The sequence below is a fragment of the Cygnus olor genome, chromosome 4 (genome assembly GCF_009769625.2).
Source record: "Cygnus olor isolate bCygOlo1 chromosome 4, bCygOlo1.pri.v2, whole genome shotgun sequence".
Taxonomy (NCBI): Eukaryota; Metazoa; Chordata; class Aves; order Anseriformes; family Anatidae; genus Cygnus; species Cygnus olor.
This window is the reverse complement of record NC_049172.1, coordinates 6,000,530-6,020,387: the sequence shown is the minus strand read 5'-3', so window position 1 is coordinate 6,020,387 and position 19,858 is coordinate 6,000,530. Positions and strand designations below refer to the sequence as shown.

The 19,858-nt window shown below is 43.7% G+C and overlaps 1 protein-coding gene across 9 annotated transcripts in view; it reads right to left on the bottom strand.

The window, feature by feature from the left end:
- Positions 1 to 19,858, bottom strand: part of CXXC4 (CXXC finger protein 4) — a 111,836-nt gene that overhangs the window by 29,531 nt on the left and 62,447 nt on the right. For 7 of the 9 annotated variants that reach the window (XM_040556459.1, XM_040556462.1, XM_040556460.1 and 4 more), the window contains one exon: positions 5,925 to 6,044. In XM_040556459.1, the coding sequence (XP_040412393.1) occupies positions 5,925 to 6,010 (86 nt within the window). In that variant the 5' untranslated portion in view covers positions 6,011 to 6,044. Of the gene's footprint in view, positions 1 to 5,924; positions 6,045 to 6,365; positions 6,399 to 6,434; positions 6,689 to 19,858 lie in introns of those variants that run through there. The other 2 variants (XM_040556463.1, XM_040556455.1) reach the window with 2 other exon arrangements.

Sequence of the window (19,858 nt, the reverse complement as noted above, 5' to 3'; positions counted from 1 at the left end):
CGGGAGCCTCCCGCTGCCTCCCCTCGCCGGGGGTGGGCGGCGGGGGCGGGAGGCGGTGGTGGCGGCGGAGGCGACCGCCGCCGAGGTGAGCGGGCGGGGAGGACGCGGCGATGCGGGCACCCGCCGCGGTGCCGCCGCCGAGGGGCGCGCACGGGCCGCAGCCCCTGCCCGCGGCTCCGTCTGGCTCGGCTCGGCTCGGCCTGCCTCGGTCCTGCCCTGCCCGCCTCGCTCCTGCCCTTTTCTCGGCTCCCTGGGAAAGCCACGCCGCCGCCGAAGTTGCTCTGCAGCCACCAGCCGCCTTACAGACCCCATTCCTCTTTGTATGCCCTCATCGAGCACACCTCCAGCCCCCCTCCCCGTCTTTTATTTTCGTTTAAGTGAAATGATCGGAATTACGGATGCTCCGCCAGCCGCTGGAAGCGGTCTCCGAAAATCCAGGCCGCCGGCGCGACGTGGGGATGCTCGCAACGCTTCTCGCGGCACGCCGCACGCCTCGATGCCACGCTGCAAGCGCACGGCCTTCCCTTCAACAATTCCGACAACTAAGTGTAGAAACATCCCCACCTGTCTTCCGCGGAGTTCTTGCGAGGGACTACGCTCGTCGAATAAATTATGCGTCGCGAGTTTTTCACCCAGCTCCTCTCCGTACCTCCATGCAGAGCCTAAGAAGCATTGCCGCAGCCGGCTGCCGCGAGCGCAGGCACCGAGCGGTTAATAAATGGATGTCTCTGTCAGAGGAATCATTTTAGCCCTCTGTAAATTACAGAAAGGGAAGGGAAAGTCGTACCGTTTGATTGGCTTTATATATGTAAGTGAATGAAAGCTTTATTTACAGATGGCAGTTTTATTTCTTCCCACTCTGGTTTGAGATCGAGCCCGGCATGCTTGGCGTTAGGGGGTTGCATTTGGGAAAGTGGCACGTGCCTGGGAACTTTCTCCCAGGAGTAGCCACGAGACGTGAATCTCAGCCCAGGGCTTTTGCGAGGGCCACCAGTCTCGTGGTTAATTACTCCAGCAATTAAGAGAAACTCAGACCGAACACGGACAGCCACGGTCGATTGGGTAGCTTGCAGGTCCCTGAGAAGCCGCAGCGTTCTGGATTGGCACGCTTTGTCTGGAACCACCGCAGTTTATCAACCCAGTAACCTGCCTCTAATCACACTGTGTGCATTTTAAAATACCCCCAAACAGGTATTTACATAATAAAAAGTGACCTTCCGAGGAGCTATCACGATCCCTTAGGACAGTTCTTTCAGGAAAAACTTTTGGGAAAAAATATCAAAGAGGTGAAAGAATGTTTTGGTAATGTCATGAAGTGGCAAAAACCAAGGGCTTTTCTTGTTGAGGTTCATTCCCCACCACTTTTCTCCCCAGTTAGTTGTCAAATGCCATTTGCAATAGTCCAAACACTCGAGACATTTTTCAAACACAGCATCCTCCTGAACTGCAAATTTCCTTTAATCACAGCCTTAGCCTCACTTAAGCAATCCTTTCTGAGTTAATTTATTACTCTGAAGGAGTTACATTTTTAATAACCTAAAGGAGGAAAAGGGAAAAAACTCTGATAATCTTTCCTCCTGCATAAGGAAGTATGTTTCATGTATTTTTTAATTGTCATGTGAGTTAGGTTGCAATGCTATATATAATCTATCTGCTCCGGCTTGGAAAACTTGCAGACTTCTCCAGAGTCTGGGAAGAAGCATGGAATTCAGTTCGGATGGGCTTTCTCCGAAACCTTCTGGCCAGAAAAGGTTTTCTGTTTTGTTTTGTCCTCAGATACAAATCTGCTTTATCCTGCAGTCTGCCCCCAGCCCGAGAGCTTTGGAGGACTGGAACAGTGGAAAATGTACAGGTGTTTATCGGCAAAGCAGCCAACATTCCAGCCACAACTTTCTCACGATGAGTCTTAAGAAAGCAATTCCAGATTGTCCTTCTCACCATAATCCCCGCTTTGATGGGAGGGACAGAAAGTTAAGAATTGCAGGCTCTGCTTTTCATCCAGAAACCGTGGCTATTTCATTTTTAGCAGGAATGCAGAGCGAGCAATATGTTGCAACACAGCGAACACAGGAGCTGCCCTGCCTTTGTGAATATCGAGGTTGTTCAAAAAGAAACTTGCAAAAAAAGAAAAGAAAACTGAAATTCATTTCTCTGTTCTTGCTCACTCGGTGTCTAGCTCTTGTGCCTATCCGCAAAGTGGCCATCGTAACCCTATCCTGATCCATTGAGATTACAAGCATGAGAAAAAGGGGGGAGCTGGGGGTGAGGCAATCCCCTGGTGAAGACAGCAGCTCACGAGAGACTGCTGGCTGGGTCTTTTTTGCTAATCTTCTCTCAGCGTGCCAATTCCCTGGGGCTCCCAAAGCCCACAGACCCCACAGCAGGGCTGGCCTCTGGCCCGGCTGCTGTTCTGGGGCTCCCTTCCACCAGGGCCAGCTGCCCTAAGAGGTCCCCGACAGCATGCACCTGGCCAACGCTGCGGGAGGGCTGGGGACCAGAAAAGTCCTTGCTCCTGCTCCCCTCGCGTTGCCTTTGGAAGATCTCCCAGCTTGCACTTGGGACTGGCTGATTTTCATTCCAGAGCACAACAGCAGCATACCTGCACGCCCTTCGGGGACAGTGGTTTGCCTCTGTGACTTCTGGCAGTGCTGGGCACCCGTGCTCCTTCCTCTGTTGATGCCCACCTCTCCACTGGTGTGTATGCACCATCCCTCCTTCTGGCCATGGCCAGGGACCCTCTCCAGTGTGCAGCTCCCTCGTGCCTGCCCCTGCTGCTTGCCAAGAATCCGCCCCATCGCAGCGCCTCGCGCACTGCCAGCTACCGCATGGTTCTTGCAGTAGGGAAGGAAAAGGCCAGACATGAGCTTGTCTTTGTGTGCTGCAGGAAAAAAACACTTGAGAACTGCAGTAACGCATAATCTGCTAGTAAAAATAAGGTTAAAACCATCCCTTAAAATGCCTTGCTTATCATCCGGTATTAGTGAAAACTGCTCTCCTCATTTTTGTTTGAAAGGAAATGCGGTGATTACCCCCTATTACAGACACCTACAAATATTTACTAAAATAATGTAGCAGAGCGATTTTTTAAAGAAGTTGACAGAGCCTAAACACCCTGAATCTGGTTTGATTCTGCTCCGAGCACAGCCACTTTATTGCTGCTTCCCAGGCAGGCGTCCAGGTTGCTGATCTCCAATTATGCCGACTCCCAGAGGGCTCGATCCTTTGCCGATGTAAGTCAATGTAGCACCGCGGCGTTCAGTGGAGCGCTGCCAGCTCACGCAGGCTGAGTTACAGCAGTACTCCAGCAAAAGAAAACCCACAACAACCCTCGTGGTCCTAGCACTGGGATCCTCGCAGACTGAGAGCCCCGAAACCTGTGTCCAAGGAGCCAGCTGCAGAAAACACCTTGGAGGGCCGGGGCTGCGTTCAGACCACCTCAGTGTTTCCAGACGTCTCTGCTCTGTGAGCAATGGCCCACCCACCGGTGCCACAGTTTCATTTCTTAATTGCTTCTGCTCGCTGATTCCGAAAAAAAGATGCCCTTTATTGGGGAGGTGGAGTGGCTTTTGCCTCACGAATGCTGTATGAATCTAAATGCTGTGGCAGAAGCAGTGTGCCAGCAGCTAGCGAGGGGGTTTAGGACACGCAGTGCTGCCTGGCCGGCACGCAGCGAGCGTGGACTTGCTCTTCTAATCGGCTTTGGGGCTCCTCGCTGCTAAGTGCCTTGTACTCTGCCTGTCGAATGGCATCGCATGAACCTTGCTCTGGGGCAGCTGCTCAGGAAACATATTTGTGCTCTTGGGGCTTGCATCTTCCCAGGAAACTATGAGAGAAGTTTGTTTCAATCCTGCTAGTCAAGGATGCCTGACAGTTTGGGATATCTATATTTTTTTTCTTCCAAGCCCTAATTTCAGGTACTTCTCAGTTTGTCAAGCTTCACCTCTTTGGACTAAGAGTTTCCTGTTCGAGTGCTACGCGTTCTCTAAAACTGTTCATCTGGTTTCCAGACTTGGCTCTTAGCAAGCGCACTTGCCGTGCTAAAATAATAACTCTTGAAGAGCTACTGTTCTAAGGAGCTCTGATACCTTCGCACTTCGAAGCAGATGCTTGAAATTTCGTCATTGTAAACGTATCTCATCCAGCCAAATTGCACACGTCTCTCAGCTATAAGAAAAAACCTTAGTTCACATGTAAGAGAACTGGTAGAAATAACCGCAGGTAACATCTCTGAGGTGGTTCTTTTTTAACTAAACTTTGATAAAATTCGCTCTGTAAATGCATTTCCTGCATACTGGCAATAGCAAAAGGTAAGCAGCTGTGACGGACCATTCAAATGTGGTGATCTCTTCTAGAAAGTTATCGAAACAAGGATGATCCCACTTCCAGCATGTGGAGACAGACCCACCGATGTTGGAGAAGGATACGAGCACTGTAGAGAGAACCCACAGAAATTTTGGAACTGGGATGTGTGGAGATGGGGCAATGTTCTGCAGGAAGAAAATACTGGTGCTGAAAGTGGACTACATAAGGAAATGATCCCGTGGGTAGACTAGTATGTGATCAGGCAATGAAGGGCCTGATCAGAGGTATGTACCAAGCTGGTAAAGTAAGGATTGCATGGCTAACTCAGGCATGCCCTAGCTTTGAGCACTTTAGTTTGTGACCTTTGCAAAGAGTCTGGAGGCTTTCATCCCCTTTTCTAGGCTGCTTTCTGAGTTTTTGTACTTGTCTGCGTAGTGACAGATTTTACTTTACCAATATACTTAGGTTTTGATGGGGGAATACCATATTTAAAGAATCAGAGAGAGCACAGATTTCATCAGAAAGCAGTATTTTGCCAATTTAACACCAGCCTCGTATGAATGACAGTCATCTCAAGCAAGACTTTCAGTGCATGTTGTGTGCACACCACTGTGCCCCAGTACCTCTGGTAGCTTAGACCAAAAGAAAAACAAGTTCATACGTCCACTGACTGAGCCCTGACTTTGGCCCTGGGATTTCCAGGGCAGTTGCACCAAGCTATTCCAGATGCTGTACGAGCATCTGAAGCCAAAACAGTAAGCAAGCCCAACTTTTTTAATGCCCCATAAAACAACAAAAGGAAAAATAGTGTCTGCCTAAGGAGAATACTATAGGGAGGGGGATTTTGAATGAGATCCTACTCCAGAGAAATTCTTCCTCTGTAGTTGTGACGTTGCATAGCTTTGGCCACTTTCTCACTGAAATAGCCACAGATTCTGTTATTATCTCAATTCTCAGGCTGTGACAAAAGGCATGTGTATATTTACTATCTAGCTCTGTAAATGCCTTGCTCCCTTCATCTGTTGTCACATTTTCACTGTTAAAGATGCAGACTCATCTGGAATAAGCTTATGTTTTTCAAATACTTGATTTCACACATTATTATTTATGGTTAAGGCTTCATTGGGAAGAATGACAATCAATCATCACTCAAAGATGGTGTCAGTGCCAGAAGCAGTCATATCCTTCTAAAGGCCACCATTCTGACTTGCAATAAGCACCAGCACGCAGCGGATGGTCATTTCCCTTACCATCCCCTGAGGTCATGTTAATCAGCCTCCAGCTTTTCTGTCAGAAGGCATAAAAATGGGACTCTGCATGCTGCATGGTGTAGGGCTGACGGATAATCACCTACTGATGTCCCCAGAACTCGTTTCTTTCTGACCTCAGAGTTATTCCAGGGGCCCATGGATGAATAACGGTGTGGAGGCCAGTTGGCTGCTCTACACATCAGGTGGTTTAAGAGATGCTGCAATTAATCATCTCCTTTCCAAGGCGGGACATTCAGCAGTAGGTATCATCTCACAGAATTGTAACTGCTGTGTTTCAGATAATGCTGGTTTCCACAAGCTTATGATTGCCACCCCAGTTCCCCGAATGCCTTTCAGCATTCACCCACTCACCAGTGTGACCCCAGAGGCTGAAGAAAGTGGATGCCGGGAAAGGGAAATGAAACCCCAGATGCCAGCAGGTGGTCAGAGGAACACATCCTTAGAACAGCGACAAAATGCGAGCTCCTGGACCTGGGAGGGAGGACAAGAAAGGCACGCATTGAAAAGCGAACAGGAAAAGCTAGTAAGAGCAGTGGAAGAGGGACAGATAAGCTGTGTGGTGAGGATTTAACAAGAAAATTAGGGCAGAACAATACACAGAAAGCGCCAGGAGGGACATAAACAAACTTCCTGGTTTCAGCAGGACAGCTCTCCTTTCTCACACGTGTGCAGTCCCATCCAAGTGTGCTGCCACAGAAAAGTTTTAAGCTGCTCTCCCCTGTCAGCGAGAACCATTCTTAGGGCAGCCGGTGCTGCACCGCCCAGGCGAGCTGCCGGAGAAAGCCCTCTCACCTCTCCCCCATGGCTGGCGTGCCAGCGGATTCCCTGCACACCGTCCCGCCTGCTCTGAATGGCGATTACCTTTCAGCTCTTGCTTTCTGGGTGTAATTTATCGCCCGTGAGCAGGCGCACACCTGCTTTACGCTGCGGCTGCCGAATGCACGAAACAAGGCCCTGAGTAGAGAGATCTTGTCAGAACATGCTAGAGGCAGACCAGGAGATATCACGCAGTTGGACACGGACCAATATACCCTTGGTCTCGCAGTCCTTGCCTGTTATCCCTGCTATGCTGGATCTACTTGATTCAAAGCCACAAAGTGTTATTCTGAGCAGGATGACAGAAATGCCCATTGTTAATTCATTTATTGCTCGGTGCTTAATGGCCCATGACTTTTTTTAGCTAGTAATTGAGATTAACAGGGTTCTTTCTTTCATACCTGGATTGTATGGAAAAAGCTGCACAAATACTTTCGGGCAGAGATCACACTGCATGCAGAGCCTTCCTTAACACCCCCCAAGCCCATTTAATATGCAAGTTTGCTGTTACACAGAGTAATAAGCTGGCCAGCAAACAACCGCCCTTATAGATAAAGTGGACATTAAACGAGAATGCTGTCAACGTATTTAGAAGAAATTAGTTTATCATGCATAGCAAAGATGGGTTTCTTGAGACTTCTAATGAAAGCTGATATAGCCATTATCTGATTACCGTAACATACACTCAATCATTAATACAAAAGTCCTCTTTAATGATCTTTGTTTTATGGCCACAGCTATCCTAGGAGGAAGCTGGGAGGTGGGAAGGGGAAAGCATTGCTTCTTGCTGGTGTTTATGCCAACTGTAATGGGGTTGTGACACTGAAGAATGCCAATTAGACACCGATGTTTATTTCTTGGCCCTGACCACAAGACGTGGGTCAAACTTACACGAGGTCAGCAGCGTTTGATGTCCTGAGGGCAAAATGGGACAAAATGATGCTATTTGAGATTAATCCAGGGGCCATGCCAGTTTTCTGCAGTCCCAGGGATTGCTGGATGGCATATTAAGGTGGTTTGAATCCACAGTCCCCACTTCAGCTATGCTGAACCAAGTCCTGTTAGGAGTAAAGAGCTGCACCCTGGCATCTGCATGTAAATGATGATCCTCTTCTTCAGCAGCAAAGCCATGGAGAAAGTAAAGATGCATAAGGGATCTGGTAATTATTTCTCAAGTTTGTTATAGCAAACTGCACTCTGTTGTTATTTTGCTGCTGGCTTCTGCTAATAATTTGCTCTCCCTTTTTAAAGAATAGACCCAAAAAGAAATTTGTTGGCATCTGGCTCAATCAAAATGAAAAAAGTCATAATAAGGAAACTGTCTTTCAGAAAGAGTGAGGACTGTGTTCTCTGAATGTAGATTTTTTTAATGACTTTGGGTTTTGCAGATTGTAGTCATTATACAGCTATTTATGAGGAAGTATTATTGTTGTCTTTGTCAACAAAAAAAACTCGAGAACACTGTCTGTCACCTAGAATTAGTATTGCCACAAAATAAATCTTCTCTCAGTATTTCCGTAGATGTTTTCACAGGATCATTACCAAACCTGAACCCCCCTATTAGTGCAAATTAAAAATTATTTAATAGTGCTGCCTGTGAAAGGGTGTTGTTTTTACAGCTGTCAAAGACCTCAGACACTGATCATTTTGTGTAACAATACATTATTTTCTTTTAGTACTTCTAGACAAATTGCAGGTGTTATCTTATGATTCTTTAAATGTCTGTGTTATTGTAAAAGCACTAGTATGAGTGAATAAATAGTCGCCTAATAGGTATTGATTTTGCATCTTTAAAAGCAAGGTACTGAGAACACCAATAATATGTTTACCTCAAAAATAAAAATGTCTTCATGTACCATTCAATTCACGCTGCAATATTTGGAGCTCTGTATCTCTTTGGAGAGAGTTCCTACTGTGTATCATTTACGTCTCATGTAAACTTGTAGGTTAAATGGTACATTAGTCTTGTTCTGAATCAGAAATTAAATGTATCCTTTGGGAAGACTTCTAAATATTTTGGCTTTAATGATGGGAGCTTTTTAGCCTCTCTCTTTGTGAAAGTCAGAGTTAGCTTCTTGTTGCTTCCCCCGTTGCTCCTTCTCCTGTGTGGAGAATCTCAGCTGCTAAACCCCACCACTGTCAAATGTGCAGCAGACTGTAGACGGAAGAGTAAGTTCAGTGAAACAGGAACAATCAAATTTTCCGTTCATGCCGTGCTGTGACCATAAAACAATGGAGTCATGGTAGACCAACAGGGAATGTAAAAGAAATGGATGTTTAAGGAATGTATGTTTTCATGTACTGAAATGGTCACACATTTTCCTACCACATGAAATTCCTAGCTGTGTGTAATTCCATCTACATTCCTGTGTCTCACATCCTGCAGCAGCTACGAGAAATGTCCTTTTTTTTATACTTAGGGATTTTAGGGTTATTCATCTTTCATTCCTATTGTTATCGAGTCTCTATTTCAAATATCTGCCTGCATCCTGCTCTCTCCAGCATGATGTGAGTCCACAGGTAATATATGCACCCCATGCTTGTAGACACCCATGCTAAGCCTCCAGAATTTAGTTCACTGTTCACTTTGGCTGATGTCCTTCCTCAGCCACAGCAATCATTTCAGCACCATCAGCTCACCTGCCCTTCATCTGCATTTGATCCAACTTGACAAACCCACTCATTTTTTCTAACAAAACACTGTAAGTTTTCAAATGGTTTTTGCTTGCTAGGGTAGACTTCAAAACGAATATGTGCATGTGCAGACATACAAGGTCCGTGGGTTTGTGCAGTGGCCCTGGGAGAGACCAAACTTTAGCTGTCAATAACATAATCCACATTAGAGTACAGGTCACAAGAAGGTCGGAAGGGCACCTGAAAGATTCTCATCTATCTCCCTCGACTCAGATTTATAGGTTAAAAGGTGAAGTTAGGCAAGATGGGTCCAACGCATACCGTCCAAATGATCCAGTCCCAACAGGCAGGCCGATGTGTCAGATGCTGTAAGAGGGCGCGTGCGGGGAGATGACAGGTTCCAGAAGGACAGCCCAAGGCTGTTCTAGAGAAGACTAGTAGGCTTAAGAAACAATGCACTTAGCAAGGATGAGAAGCAATGAAAAGGGGGAAGACTGGAGAAGATATGGGTAACAGCAATACAGCAACCATGCATAAAAGGGTAGTTCTGAAATCCACGTCGTTTTAGTTATTATTAGGTCTTGCTTACGTATGATCTCTGTAACTATAAAATCATCTATACTTTATTACCAATCAACCTAGGTACTTTTGGCCAGATGTTTTCCTTAAGCATTGCAGTAAGAAGTAGATTTTGAAGGACTTAAAAGACAGAAGCAGTTGGGATGGATGAAAGCCTTATGGAAGAAGAGAAAAATAGTATTGCCACGGGTGGGAAAGGTGGACAAGATTTGACTCGCTGGTCTTCCTTCTATTTAATGTATACATAAGAGAGCTTTGCCTGACACTGTGGAAGTGTCTGCTCCAGTGCCAAGATCTACTGTACTACCCGTCCTTAGTACACAAGTCTTACTTTCTTCCTCCATCAAACACCTGTTAACATTTCCCTCAAGGTAGATCTTACCACTGAGATCAATAAATATGTTAACAGTAACATATCGGTGTAACTACTGCAGTTACTCTAGCCCAACCTGTACACCAGCTCTCCAGTAAGTTTCACAATCCATTCATGCACAATCATAATGCGTTCTCCATTGAGCCTGTTGTGTTCTCCATTTACATTTAAAAGGGAGAAAGCGAGCAAAAGAGACAACAGGCAAAAATATACACTGCTCAGGGAAAGCAGCCAGATGCCAGAAAAATATCCAGGAAAAAGAAATCATATTTTAACCTCTGGGTCAACCAAATTTTCTCTGTTTACTATTTATTTTCTCTGCAGTTTTTAGCTTTTCACAATCCATTAACATACCATACAACGAATCAAGAGTTTTCAGGACTGCAATTCCAACATCTGCTTCTCCTTGCTACGGTTCCATGTTTTGAATTCAAAAATAATGTTACACTTCAGATTTCACATTTATTGTTATATTTCTGAAATCTCACTTCCTTTTAAGTAACTTAAATTCCTCCTCGTTTTATGTGATTCCAATGGATTATCCATTATGCCAATAACGTAATTACAAAAATCAAACAGAATTACTCCAGGGTGAGAAGTTGTCTTAGAGCTTTCGTTCACCCCATTTTCGGTTGCTGGAGAAGTCAATGTAATTAAGAAATGCCTATAGTCTTAATAAACATCCCAAGGTCATCCTCCCCTTGTGCCTGTATCCCTTTCCTTGCCACTCCAAGTCCTGTCCCTGCCAATAACTGCCACAGGGAAAATGGCACCCTTGCAGCTATCCTCTGCCTCTCTCCCAGCTGGATACAGGATACTGACGGTGGCTTTAATTTATTCTTTCCCTTTTATCCAGTGTAGGGGAGCAAAATAGCTGAAACTCTCACCTTTTCTCTCTTTGTTAAGCATAATGTATTCAGATCTCTCTGAACAGAAGTGCCCAGTACCGTATGTGCATTGTCCTAAGGAAAGAACGTCACCTCTTGCCATGCTGGGAAGTTAAAACATATTTAAGTCGCAGGCAGCCCAGTTTCTAACACCTCGTACAGTCCCTTTTGGAAAAGGAATTGCCGCAAGAGGTAGTATCAAAGACTGCCCAACATGGGATTTCAGGAGATCAGTTCTGTACATTGGGCATATCTTTTAGAAGGGTTTTTTAAACCGTAAGGAAGATCCTTAGAATACAGGGGGATCTTCATATACACATATGTCTTTAACACCACTTAATTCCTCCAATGCGTTTTACCCAAAAGGATTTATCTTTCAGGATCTGAAATAGACCTAGTGAGCAGGGACGTCTGCTGGCTCAATAATAGTGATAAAAGTCAGATCCCGTAATGCCTCCATTTCATTAGGAAGCTATCTGTCTCCTGGTTGCGGCTGGTTATGACCCAGGAAAAAGAGGATGTGTGGCTTGAGATGGCACAGAAAATATAAGCTATATATTAATGATCACATGCTGTTTCTATCTTAAAAGGACAGTTCTCTTGGTTCTAGTTGGACACTGTTTGATTGGGAGGTGGGAGGAAAGGGAATACATGTTTCAGTTCCTATAATTTGTAAAAAGCATCAACAATTTTAACCTGCATTTTCCCTTCAGTTGTACTCTCATCTCAGTTAAAGCTTCTTGTTTGATGTTTTCCTTCAGTGACTAGGACCATCCTTTAAAACACTTGAGATGAAGTCAGGTAGATCAAATAGAATATGGTATCATCTGTGTATGCTCTAACAGCATTAACAGGCATCAGCGAAGGGAATGGATTACTTCCCCACTCAGCCTAAACTCATTTTTGTCCTTAAGTGCCATACATGTATGGAAGACTAAGGACAAAGAGGATCGAGTAACATTAATTGCACGGTTTGGGGCACCATTAAGACCAGCTGCTACAGATAATCAGACAAATAAAGCTTTTGGTTTAGATGTCTGTGTGTTGACAGGAAAGTGGTCAGCTGGTCTAACTCAGCCTCCTTGGTCCCATTTTGCTGAGGAGGGTTACGACTGCAGCGCTTTACCTGAAGCTCTCGGTGACAACCATATTTTGCTAAGTCATTAAAGCTCTTCCTGCAAAGCCCTGCTACTTTTCCCATATATTAGAAACCACATTAGTGTTCAGTCAGGTTGCACAAGAAGAAAACAATACATCTAGCTAATACCACATATTCACTTTGCATTACAGCTTGCTTCCCATCTATTATGAACTTTTCTCCCTCTGCAATAAATTGACCATCTTTTTTTCCCCCCTCCTTTTCAGATTTCCTGATTCCAAACCTCTCACTAAGCTTGATTTGCTGCTTCTGCTGGGCCACCTAAACTATACCATGTGTATTATACCTCCGGGTAGATCATTAATTCCTACCTCTTTGATTTAGCTGCAGTCTCACTCAGACTCCTGCATCATTTTATCTCCTTCCATTTTTTTCTGCCAGTTTGAAACTTAGCTTTGGTTCTGCCTCCTTAAACATCAGAAGAAAATACATTTCTTTTACTTTGACCTCATTTTCTCAACTGACAACACTTGACTTTTTTCCTGATGTCTCCCCAAATCGTGTTTTTGCCATTTAGCACTAAGGATAGCATTTCTGTGTTTCAGCTAGGGCAGCTATTTGCGTTCCTATCATGTTCAGATTCATCCTATGCATCTGCCTGTGCAATTCTGAGTTCAGCTCCAAAACAATCTGGGAATTTGTATTAGAGCTAGAAAGCTTTTCTACTATCTTGATGGCTTAGCTGTATTTGCAGTCCCAGTATTAATACGGGCCAGTCAATTCTGCATTCCCAGCACATTTCTGTGCTCTCTCCTGTGCTCTGGATCACTGTTGGCCATTAGTTTCTAATCAAAGATGTTCATAGGTAATGATACGTCCATCAAAGAGCTGCCAACATTCCTGTTACTAAGCAAAATGCAGATCTCCAACTTTCGGGCTAAACCTACAATTCAACCGTTTTCATATTTAATTCAGCATTAACTTCCTTCACATTTCGGTCATTGAATCCACGTTCACATTCGTACTCTCCTCAGAGTCATGTCCAACACTCTACAACATTAGCAGTCCTTTCAGAAAAGTTAGGGGAATGTTGTCTTTCTTTTATCAAATACTGCCACCAAAGCTTAACTGTTAATGCTCTTCAAGCCTAGACAGCGCATGATTTGCTTGTCTCAGTAGTTTTACCTCACTGTAATGCTCATCAACCCAGCACATCCACTGCGGATTCATCAGGAAAAAAAAGCACCTGATTTAAACACAAGAGGAAGCTGGCCTGGCAACCCTGGAGATCAAAGTACACTAATGTATTTGCAGGAGCTCAACATGCACCTGTACAATCTTCTGTCACATTTAACCGTGCAAAGTGCATCACTTTTCATTCAGGGAGGCCACCTTTACGAGTCAGCTCTTCAGTTCTGGTACCTAGCTAGTCCTCTCCCAAACCAGAAAGCAGGCAGTATGCTAGCTATGGGTATGATTTTGTTTCATTTTGCACATGTTTATTTACCTTCAGCTCTTATCAAGGCACCCAAACCACATCAAACTGTACCAATCTTCATTCAGCTGCTACTAAACAGAGCCACCAATACTGATCTCCCCCAGCTCCCCAACCACAGGTTATTTTTAAATGAATATATAAACCTGAATCCTTCTGACTAATGACCAGCCACAACTGTGCCTACTACAGAACAGGAACATCTCAGGACCTTATTTTCACAAGAGCACTTTGCAGCCCTCATCACTATGGGCTGTAGAAACGATGCTTTTGTAAGAGATGAGCTTCAGCACATAGGCGGAACAGACTGCTGCAGGGGCCAGAGGGAATAAAACCAACAGGGTTTAATAGAAGAGCGAAGGTCTCAACTTGCCACTTGGCCTAACCAGAGCAAAAGGAATGGTTCAAAAGCTTCATGATGGAGGATTTTTAGGGAGAAAGGTACAGGAAAATGGAGTGCCGGTTAGGTGTTTTGACTGGGTGAGATAGGTATGACTGGGTAGTTAGAGCAGGGAACAGGCGTGGTATGATGGCTGGCATTGCCAGCACAAAGAAGGCAGCAGTTATTCGCCTGTGTAGCATGTGGCTGTGATATATGGGGTGGAGCTAAGCAGTGAAAAAAAAACCAACAACAACAACAACAAACAAATTTTAAAGGAAAGACAAGGAAATTTCAATGACATCCTGGGGATCTGCAGCCATAGGTGGATATAAGGAAAGGATTGAGGAGGCCAGACATCCTGCTGTTGAGGAAGAAGTTCAGTGGGATATTTTTGTTGAGTTTTGTGGCATTATTTCACAGTACAATGGTCACGATCTCTACCTGTTACTTAAACGTTTATTGCCCATTTGCAAATTATCCAGGGCACTCTGGCCCAGCACTGCCCAGTGAGTAACACCCACTGAGCTAAAAGGCCAGTGCATGCCCCAACTCCTGTAGGAAGAAGAGTCCAAATGAAAGCAGCTTTCAAAAGCACCACCCTCTTGCTTGTAGGAAACTTTTCGTATTCTGCCTCTCTTTCTGTCTCCAATACTTCTTCCTCTGTGTGCTTGGCTGTGCCCTGAGCACCAGCACTCACAACCTCAGCGGAGCAGACATTCTGACTCAGGAGAGAAAGCCCCCTGTATTACCTTGGGCTTTGCATTAGTGTAATGCACTAAGAGCTTTTATTTTATTTATTTTGGCTGGCTAGTGGGTGTGGATTAACAGCACATAACCCTGCTTCGCTCCATGGCTGTTGTCTGATCTTGTGCTGTAGAATCCAGCTACCGGCTGGAATTTCCCAAAGGCCTTGCACCCGCCTGCAGCTGGGATGAGATTTTCACACGACTTCTGCTCCCATTTAAGCACCTAAATAAATGTCAAGATTTTCCAGGAGCCCTGCATGTTGAGTGCTGCATGGAGTGTCACTGCGAGATTAGCTCTTGAAAATTCAGCCCTGTGAAGTGGGGATTGTGCTATTTACTATTTGTGATGCTTTCTTCAGATGAGACTTAAAATCATTCCCAGTATTTTTAGTCATAAGAGATCATATAGAGCTATATACCACATAAATAATTACATTCTGCCTGCCCTGTCTCTCTGCATTTCTCCGTAGGGAAGATACTTCTTCTCTGACAGAGACTGGCTCAACCATTTGGGATGCTGAATCCCTACAGTTCATAAATGACTCACCAGAGGCAATGGGGAAGACTGGATCCATAATACAGCTGGCACAGGTGCCTGAAGTGGTGGCTTCATTTCCAAAACCGATGTTTTATTTTGGGATCTATGCTAGAGAAAGGTACTGGGTTTTTCTACGTTATTACTATTGCCATTATGCCAGTCATAGTGTTCAAATGGATTCAAATAAATTAGCCTTTCTAAGAGCTGAACCAATTCCTGAATTACTACATAAATTATTGAGTACTCTGCATTCAAACTTTTTACAGTATTGCCTGGTTTATAGTTTGGGTGGAAGGATTTCATGATAGGAATGCCACATTAATTTTACATTTAATAGTGATATTTCATTGCTTCTGAAACTTTTCACACTATCTCATTTCTTGTAGCCATTCCTAAGTCATGTTTTTATCTGCCAAGATGACATGTTCGAAGAGCTTTGGCAAAGCTTGTATGAAAAACTTGTATGAAAAATACGATGTTGAGTAGCACTTCCCAAATGTGAGAAAGATACAGCAGAGTGCTTTAAAGACCAATTAATTATGGAATAATTCCTGCAAACTGTGGCAGTAATTAATGAGCAAGTAACGTGCAGTATTTGGAAGCAAACAGCAGTTAGCAAACACTACACACAGTTTTGTGATTGTGATACAAGAAAAAGTCTTTTACCCATTTAATGATAATGGGTATTATCAGATTTCCCTAGTTAATGATGTGTCTTGTGCTTATGTCAACTAGTTCTAATCTGAAATATGACTACGCCAAAAAAAAATAGTACCTTCTTTCTGGCATGCATTCACAGGAGACAGAATCAAGGTTCCATAAGTTTGCTTCAACTGAGAAACCAGCAGTGATTAATTCAAGGAAGACAGTTGCAGGACCACACTGGCCCAGAGAAATTAGACTTCCCTGCACATCACGAAGGATGGATAATATATCTGGAGGGCTCGGGTGGCTTTCCTCTCGTGTTGGGGGGTAAGCAGGAATGCTCCCCTTCTCCAGCCTTAGGATAAACCCTCTAAGCTTTGTGAAGCAGTGCCTACACAGCCCTGAGAACAGGATGAGGGCAACCCATTTCCTTAAAGAATGGTGAGGAAGGTCTCCCCAGCTTCTGTACACACCTTTGATCTGGCTCTCAATAAACTTTTTCAACTTGGGCATTATCAACGGAATTTTTCACTAGATTGATCAATCAGTCCCACTGACAACCTGCAAAATCTGTTTTATTACATCTCTACCAGCCCCTTATCTTTTTAGATCATCACGGAAGGGGCTGTTTCTTTCACTGGGTTTGTGCAGCACTGAGGACAGGAGGCAACCAACGTTAATTGGCAAGACTATGAAATAATATTCTTGGTCTTAAAAAAAAATTATGATGAAACATAAAAAGAACAGACATGTGCCTGTTATGCAGCCAGGCAAATCTGGAGAACTGGACAAGGAAGGTTAGCATTTTAACTCAGAAATGGAAGAGAGCTGACCTTTTCACATCACTAGCAACAAATATAAGAAAGTTGGAGAATATTTTTACATAGAATGTCACTATGCTTTAAAACTCAAGGTTGTTTTAGCATTGCCCTTCAACGATCCCAAAGAGAATCAACTTACTGAAATGCACTAAGACTGGTGGTTTTCCATGAACTATTTCCAATAGGGTAAAGAAAGTAACTGAGCAAAGGAAGCCTTTTGTAAGCGAACTTACGCCTGCTACCCAGGGGGTCTGCCCCTCCATCACTGTATGTTTAGGCACATTCAAACTGAAAAAAGCTGGAAAACACTTTTAGGACAGTGGATCTATTCACCTGAGAAAGGCATGCAGAGATCTTGAAACACACTAAATATTCTTAATACTTACTTTTCAGCCTTTAAGTGGCCAGAAAGATGATGAGCAAAACTTCTGGGTCCTGTCGTTTGTCTTAGATATCCTGTTTTCCAAATTGAGAGCATCCAGAATTTGGTTAGCGATATTGAGGACTTTGGATCATCTGACTGCTCTGCAGTAGGTAGTATCTTCTTTCTAACTGTCTTCTGTAACATCTCCTGGGCTCGTTGCCCCATCAACAATGCAAACTTACTTCAGATTAATTTAAAACTTGAATGATTGAATCTTGCAGCAGGTGCTCAAGGCACCACAGTCTCCTGGTCTTCCAGGTAACAACCTCTCTTTCCAAAGGCAAGAGTGTTTTGGTCTCACTTTATGACTACAGCCTTAGGATTTGGACATTGGGTGCATTGTAACCCAACTCTACATTGGAAATGGTCTGATTTTCAGATATAAGGGAACCCCAACAGTTCCAGTGAAGTCAAAGAAGATGTGGGTGCTTGCCAGTCTGGATGTTAGCATGGTATTTTTGTCTGTATGAATTTAGAGTTATTTGGACTTTTAAGAAACTTGAATCAAATGTATATATGCCATTCAAAGAAAATGCATGTGATCCATGCAGTATTGCCAAAATACTTGTAGGAAGACCACTAATGAATTTAAGCTCCCAGCTGGGAGCCTTTTTTTTTTTTTTTCTCTTACGCACATTAACAGTCTTGGCAGGAGGTGTCAACCTCAACCCAAAAGAAAGCTTATCTTTCCTCATGATTCCCTCTTAACTTAGATAGCAGAAGTATCTAATATGAAATATTGACACCTTGAGATTGATCTGTTGCAAGGGCAGTAAGAGTTTATTACTGATTTCTGGGAGAAAAAAAAAAAGAAAAAAAAGGCAACTTTTATGGATGCCTAAACTGCTTTTATTTTGTCAAAGAAGAAGAAGAAAGAAAAAGACAAATGCTGAATGCATAAAAACAACCATGGGATTGCATATCTTTTTCCTCGCTTTCTTAAGGAAAGGAGAGTGTTAAACTGCCATCCGCTAAAAGCAGCGATTTTATGCTGAGGTCTCCAAGTCAGTGAATTTACATTTCGTAAGAACACCCTGAGGGGCTTTCAGCTACTTTGCTTAAAAGGTAGACAGATACATTTACAGCAGTGCATGCAGAGCTCCATGTGCTAACATGGCCACATAGCTAAAGATTCGCTCCCTGGCACATGTGTGTGTTAGGGGTGACTTAGTTCTAAGCAGGTAATGCATAAGGACACTTTTATGTGTTGGCTGGGAATACAGTTCAGTAAAGAATGTGACTGTAATTACCAGTAACGAGGGTATAAATTTCTGATCCCTGCTTTGTTAGCTGAATTTTTCTAGTGTTTCTAAGCATTTACATTTTACAATTGCCTTATTTATAGTCTGAAATTTGGTGCACTAGTTTTTCATGCATGTGAAATGCTTTTTATTCCATTTGGTAGGAAACTCCTGCCTTCACAAACTAGTCTTTCATAAGAAGTATTATAACCAATTTACTTTAAAATATTTTAATGAGTTAATAATAGATTATTAGAGATTTTTAGTTTGAACACATTAATCATATAGATCTTCTTTGTCTTATTTTGAATAAATAAAAACCTTGTATCATTGTGTTCAAATTCATACAGTTCCTACAGAGAAATCCTTTGTAAATTAAAAAATAATAATAATAATCTCTCCTGTATTATCACCCAAACTGGGTCATATCTGCTATATGGAGTTACAATAGGAAATCCAGCATGTCAGTTCACCCGCAGCTTCAACCACCCATCATGCAGGATGGAATTTTTTTCATTTCCATTCCACCTTGCCTGTGCAAATAGTTACAAGGGTCAAGTAAACAGGTCTTGGGGCCCGGCTGCCATTCAGACCGGGACATCGGGAAATATGTCTGTCTTTGATGGCTGAGCTCTCCAACACTAGACACCTGGAAGGTCTACATGTGGCTAGGCTTAGAATCATAGAATCGTAGAATCATTAAGGATGGAAAAGGTCTCCAAGATCACCTGGTCCAACCATCCCCCTACCACCACTATCACCCACTAAATTATGTCCCTAAGCACCATGTCCAACCTTTGTTTGCACACCCCCAGGGACGGTGACACCACCACCTCCCTGGGCAACCCGTCCCAATGCCTGACTGCTCTTTCTGAGAAGAAATGTCTCCTCATTTCCAACCTGAACCTCCCCTGGTGCAACTTGAGGCCATTCCCTCTAGTCCTATCACTAGTTATGTGTGAGAAGAGGCTGACCCCCAGCTCCCCACACCTTCCTTTCAGGCAGTTGTAGAGAGCAGTAAGGTCTCCCCTGAGCCTCCTCTTCTCCAGACTAAACAACCCCAGTTCCCTCAGCCACTCCTCACAGGACTTGTGTCCCTGGCCCTTCACCAGCTTCGTAGCCCTTCTCTGGACACAATCCAGGGCCTCTATTATAGATAGATATATAGATATAGCTATATATCTATATCTATATATCTATATCTATATCTATATAGCTATATATAGCTATATATAGCTATATATCTATAGCTATAGATAGATAGCTGGGCACAGAATAAAGACCTCCTACACGTATTCTAATTGTGATCTAGCGCCTGAATATTATATGGCTGCCCTACACATTTTGCTCTTTTTCAGAATCCATCATACTTGCATCACAGTGTGGGACGAGGCTGCCCAGTCACTGCAGTAATACTACATTTCAAAGCTGCTCCCTTCTGCAGGTAGAGCAATGACTGTCTTAGATAAGATTTTATATCATTTTAAGAATAGTTTAAACAGACTGAAATCCATGACCCAATCAGGGGGTCACCTTGCCTCCTAACAGTCAAATTCTACATCAAATTAGCAGATTAATATCTATCTTTGGTGTTATCTTTCCTCA